Source organism: Felis catus, chromosome B4 (assembly GCF_018350175.1).
Source record: "Felis catus isolate Fca126 chromosome B4, F.catus_Fca126_mat1.0, whole genome shotgun sequence".
In the NCBI taxonomy this organism is placed as follows: Eukaryota; Metazoa; Chordata; class Mammalia; order Carnivora; family Felidae; genus Felis; species Felis catus.
The window spans coordinates 46847101-46853180 of NC_058374.1; the positions used below are offsets into that span (position 1 = coordinate 46847101).

Genomic DNA, 6080 nt, shown 5'->3' on the forward strand with positions numbered 1-6080 from the left:
GGGCATGTGAATACAATTAAGACCTAGGAGTCAGGAGACCAAGATTCTAGATGGTTCTGTGAAGAATCAGCTGTATCTAGAATGTGTCTGTGTTTCAATTTTCTCATCTTTCAGATGAGAATAATGATTCTATGCTGATATGTCACAGTATTGAAATTCTCTATTGCTATGGCTTATATGCCACTTTTAAGAAGGTCCTAATAATGATGAGTACAGTGGTTATGGAGATGGGGATCTTTGGCAACTAGGAAGGATATACTTTTACCCCAGATGTACAGTTGTCTCTCTTAGTCATCTCCAATTGGCTTCAACTCAACTTGGTACTAGGTAGCCCTCAGTGAGTTGTTAAAAATGTTGGACACTTTATTTCTTTCAGTGGCTACTCATTTTTTAAGGAAGCGTTTGGAATAAAGAAACATAGCAGTATTCATTTACTGGAACTTAGTTTTAATGAAGCACCCATCAAAGAGTGAGACTTAGAAAAGATGGCGCAAATAACATTTTAGGCTTGATTGTAACGTAAGAGCCTGGAAAAACAACAAGCACAAGAGTTGCTTCAGGGAAGCATAGCACGTAGCAAAATTAGTTCCTTACATTTGATGGACAATATGATTTTTGAGTTTTGGGGGGACTTGTCTTTTTCACTCATCCCAGACGCAAAACAATGAATTGCAAAGTGTTGGGATCCGAGTCTTCAGGTAAGGACAGGGCTTTGTGAACTGGTACAACCCACCACCTGTAAAGTGATGTTTTAAACAGAGCAGAGGCCTCAGTATTGCGGCAGAGTAATGCCGGCACCCCCTCCTCACTGAGCTTACCTCTTATTTAACAGTTAATAAAGCCCACCCTTAGCGTTCCCCGGGGGAGAGAAGCGGACGAGGGCATTGCATACGCGTTTTTAAGGTCCCGGGAACTGGGGTGCCTTGTGCCAGAGTACAGAACTGGTCCCTGCGCACCTGACCCACAGGACTCGCTGGAAAATGCCCCGCCCGTTCCCCCTCGCGTGGCAGTCGCTGCGGAGCCTCACTGGGGCGTGGGGGGAGCATCGAGACTCCGCGCTAACCGCGCGTCTGTGTCCCCGCAGGGCATGGAGAGGCCGGCGGCGCGGGAGCTGCAAGGCGCCGACGCGCTGCGCCGCTTCCAGGGGCTGCTGCTGGACCGCCGCGGCCGGCTGCACGGCCAGGTGCTGCGCCTGCGCGAGGTGGCCCGGCGCCTCGAGCGCCTCCGCCGGCGCTCCCTGGCGGCCAACGTGGCGGGCAGCACGCTGAGCGCCGCGGGCGCCGTGGCCGCCATCGTGGGGCTCTCGCTCAGCCCGCTCACCCTGGGGGTCTCGCTGGTGGCGTCGGCCGTGGGGCTGGGGGTGGCCACCGCCGGAGGGGCCGTCACCATCACGTCCGACCTCTCCCTGATCTTCTGCAATTCCCGGGAGTTGCGCCGGGTGCAGGAGATCGCCGCCGCCTGCCAGGACCAGATGCGCGAGATCCTGAGCTGCCTGGAGTTCTTCTGCCGCTGCCAGGGCCGCGGGGACCGCCAGCTGCTGCAGTGCGGGCAGAACGCCTCCATCGCCCTGTACAACTCTGTCTACTTCATCGTCTTCTTCGGCTCACGTGGCTTCCTCATCCCCAGGCGGGCCGAGGGGGCCACCAAGGTTAGCCAGGCCGTGCTGAAGGCCAAGATTCAGAAACTGGCCGAGAGCCTGGAGTCCTGCACCGGGGCCCTGGACGAACTCAGCCAGCAGCTGGAGTCCAGAGTCCAGCTCTGCACGAAGGGCGGCCGTGGCCACGACCTCAAGATCTCTGCGGACCAGCCCGCGGGGCTGTTTTTCTGAGAACATCCTTTCCCCCTTGTGACCGAGGCCAGAAACCATCCCCATGGGATGCTCCAGATTTGTAGCTCCCTCAGGAAAACACCAAGTTGGATTAGGAGCTGAACTGAATGCAAAGGATGAGAAAAACTGTTCTTGAAATTGGGGGAAGGAGGGAGTCACAGACCTTCTTTCCCTAACACTAGGACATCCTGCCTGGGGCTGAATGCTAGGGACTTTTTACTTGCCATATCCTGTGGGACATGTGACTCGAAAATTATTTTTCCTTTATCAAAACGATTCAGTCTCCACAACGGTGGGCGCTACTCTGTTGAAGTTGTTTCAGGGTCCCTGCCACAGCACAGGTGGTTTGAGCAGGTTGGGGAGGGTGCTACGCAGCCACCCTCTGGGTCCTCTCCAAGCCCCAGTAGGCTTTGAGGTCCAAAGAATGCCTGTGAGAGGAGACACTAGCTTTGAAACCTCTCTTTCAGAGTTTCTGAGTGTAAAAGAACTCCAGAATCCAGAGCAAATCAGACCCCCTCTGAACGGGCAGGGCTCATGACCCAAGAGGGTCCTCTCCCACTGATGTGCCCTTCCCTCCCCTCTACTTGTACACGTTCTCAAATCCAGCCTGGGGCAGAGTGCATCTTCCTGGGTGGGGGAGGGAATCATATCCAGACCTCCAGATACCCTGGGAGAAAAACCAACTAAACGGTCCTCTAATTCCTGCCCCCTCGCAACAAGAAGCAGAGGCCAAGGAAGATGAAGTGACTAACAGCTTCATTTACTGACATTCTGGTGTACAGAAGAGAGCAGTGGCTTGGAGTGAGACAGCGCTGCGTTTGTTACTGGCTCTGTTGCTGCTGTGTGACCTTGGCCAGTTCATTTCTCCGAGACTTGGCTTCCTGGTCTGTAGAACAGATGCTAAAACCTCACCCTGTTGCGAGGTATTAAGTGAGATTAAGGTGCCAAGGGCAGTGTCTGGCTCACAAAGTGCGGCCCCTGGACTGGCAACGTTAGAATCACCTGGGAACTTGTTAGAAAGGCAAATTCTTGGACCCAACTGTCAACTTAAGGGATCCGAAACCGGAGGTGGGGCCCATCAACCTGTGTGTAAGCAAGCCCACGACGGGGCGGGGGGTTGGGGGGTGATTCTGATACCTATTAAGGTTTGAAAATCACCGCAGCAGATACTGGTATCCGACCCCCTTGTGGGCATTCATGAAGTTTTATGGCCTCCCTAGGGGCTCCGTGGTCTTCAGAGTCATTCACAGAAGGTCAAGGACAGACAGTGTCCCAAAAGCAAAAGAAAGAATGTGTTTGTGCGTGAGATACGTCAGTGCATCCTGGGGCAATTTCCCACCATGTGAAGTAAGGGATATAACATAATAACCCCTTTAGAGGGCAGTGTTGCCCAATCATTGTAGAAACTGGTACCTGAAGGACTGTGAACTTAATGCAGATTGACCTTTGTTACCTTCTATGAAAACCGCCAGACCATGTATTGTGTTTTTAATTTATTTTAAGTTTGTTATTTAATTACCGTTTATTATTTGCATTTAATTTTATTTAATCACCACACCACATTTAGGAAGTAATAGGAATAGCAGACTTCTGAATGGGAGACTATGGACGCTCTTTTAAGGAGATGAGGTTGAGTTTGCCTTTGTCAGGTGGCTCATGAGCTGGAAAAAGCATCGCTCTCCTTGAATAAGTCTCTCTCCGTCAGAGGGGACTTTCATTCCCCAGCAAAGGCGGGAAGTTCTGAACAGAGAGATGGGGCCGAATTTAAGTTTATCAGTGGAGGTTTGACTTGCGGGCTCTAGAAATGATGCAAGCATATTTATCCTGAAGGCAGTTGGCTAGCAAATAACACTTGATCTGAAAAGTGAACCTGTTTTATTCAGGGGAGAACCCCAATTTAGAGGCACGTGAAGGAAACACTCAGACCATGGGAAGTCTGATGTCCTGTGAAGTTATGTCTTAGGGATGACAGACAAAATAGCTTGTGTCATGGTGGCGATGTGTCATATTTTCACTTTGAGATCTGTAAGGAATCTGTAAGCTGTCTCTAAGAAAATACATATAACTTTTTCAATTTCCATTCCTACAACTGTAATGTTAAAAAATATGTCGAAAAGTCTTTGGGACCACACACGCAATACTTGGCTGTGTTATTTAATTATTTAACATACTTTAAATTTGTCCAGTCTACCCCCATCTTTCCCAAATGATAGCCGAGTGTCTGAGGAACTGTACTTTTCAGTGCTGGGGGAAGGGGTTAGTGGTTGTAAATTTTTATTTTTACCACAAATTGCAATTGCTCTGTATCCTGGTTTCTTTTGAAGTTGGTGCTGGTTTCTTTTTAAACTGGTGTCGTTTCTTAGGCTACCTTGCACAGATAGCTAGCATTGTAGATCACCAGAATGTACTTTGCATTGTCGTTTGTGTTATATCACACAGGTACAACCACTCCCTAACTCCAGCTTTTATTAAAGCTGAAGTTTGAGTTATAGTCTTCCAGTGGGTAGGTTGTTCCTTCCCTAAAAATAAACTGGGCATTTCAGGAAGCAGCAATAGCAAACTTTTCCTATCATTAGGGTACTTCCTATCACTAGGGGATATCAAAGTCATAAACTCCCAGTTATCATTTCAATGGCCCTCTTTACACCTAAGGAAGAGTGTCTACTTTGGAACAACACTCCGCACATAATAGGAGCACAATAAATGCATTTGAATAATTTAATGAACTGTTTAGCTACATTAATAGGAATGTGTCGATAATGAAAGCTTATCCACCCTCTTATGTGTCTGTTATAAAGATTGGAGCCTCTACCAGGATTTAGTCAATTTCAGTTAAATGGATCCTAGAGATAAATTTTTATTTATTTCTTTTGTGGGAATGTGAATAAGGCTTTTCCTTAAGGCCTTCATTCTATAAACAAACAGATTGAAATGGTATGTTGTAAAAGGAAGAAGGGAGAGGAGTATTTGGATTATAAATGTATTTCAGGAAAATGTCCGAGTTTGAAAAATAAAAATTTTGTACTCGGGTCTAAGTGCGATTGTTAGTTTCTTGGGTTTCTAATTGTTTGGATTGTTTTTTTTCCCCCACAAAAAAAGGAGGTTTATTTAGTTCTGCATTTCAAGGATTCAGTAAAACTATGTTTTACTCTCTGAAAAAAATGGTCCTTAGCAAATATTCTGATCTTAATCACTTTGATGCATTTGCCCTCAGTCACCTGTCATTTCCAAGATGGCAAATGTCAAAGTCGAAAGTATTTACTGAGAGAAAAAAGAGAAGAGTGCTGTAGAAGCCACCCTACATCAGATAAGTTAAAGTCAGTCAACTTGATATATTTCTCATTCAATACCTTAGTGCGAAAAGAAAGTAGAGGGAAGTGAGACATTGAGATAAAAACATTGCGCAGAGATAAATGGGGATACAGTTCAATGCAGCGATTTCTGAATTCCACATTTTTTTCCCACTGTAGCAAAATAAGTTCTTTCCTTTCATTGAAATAAATTACCCATTCCTCAGACTTCTTGACCTTTCTGTAACTAATTACCTAATCTCGTGTCTGCCTGTGTATGAATTAATAACTTTGAAAAGGGGCAGACGTGTAATTATTTTCACTTAGAATATTCCATATCAAGCTGTATAATTTTTAAAAAGTAATCAACTCATATTACAGGAATTTTCTTATTATCTAGAAGTCTCAGCAAGTTTCAAAGCCTTTGGACACAATTACAACCTGGGAAGTAATTGAAAAGAGACCTAGAATCAGCCAAATCAGCCTTCACAAAAGCCAAACACTAGAAAAAGGCAGAAAGGAGGGGTGAGGGGCAGGATCTCTATGAGGAAGGCAAAACTGTCCCAGAAATTTCCAGGAGATTTTACCTTGCAAGTAGCTGATCTTGACCATGGGAGGCCTGTTAGGAAATGCAGTAGTTTTAGCTACAAATTTGCTGCTCCAAATATACCTAGGATTCTTTTGTAAAGAAGAAAAGGAGGCTGGACATCGAGTGAGAGGTCCAGCAATCTAAGCAAAGAGTCTGTAATGGTTGCTGCAATCTTTTGAGAACTTCTGTCCTGGAGGTGATCTCTGAGTGCCAGCCTCTGAGTCTCCACCTTGGAAACACCCCTGGGGCCGAATGTTGCATTATTAATGACTGTGCAACCAAAAAAAAAAAAAAAAAAAAAAAAAAAAAAGTCTGTGTTGGCAGGATTGTTTGCAAAGGCCAGCCACAAGCTGGGATCCTATCTTTGCTGAAG

General features: G+C 46.2%; 1 protein-coding gene across 9 annotated transcripts in view; it reads left to right on the forward strand.

Annotated features, from left to right (window-relative positions):
• Positions 1 to 4863, forward strand: part of APOLD1 (apolipoprotein L domain containing 1) — a 60615-nt gene extending 55752 nt beyond the window's left edge. For all 9 annotated transcript variants that reach the window (XM_045061397.1, XM_045061401.1, XM_045061398.1 and 6 more), the window contains one exon: positions 1085 to 4863. In XM_045061397.1, coding sequence (XP_044917332.1) covers positions 1088 to 1828 — 741 coding nt within the window. In that variant the 5' untranslated portion in view covers positions 1085 to 1087 and the 3' untranslated portion in view covers positions 1829 to 4863. The remainder of the gene's footprint in view (positions 1 to 1084) is intronic.
• The last annotated feature ends 1217 nt before the right edge of the window (positions 4864 to 6080 follow it).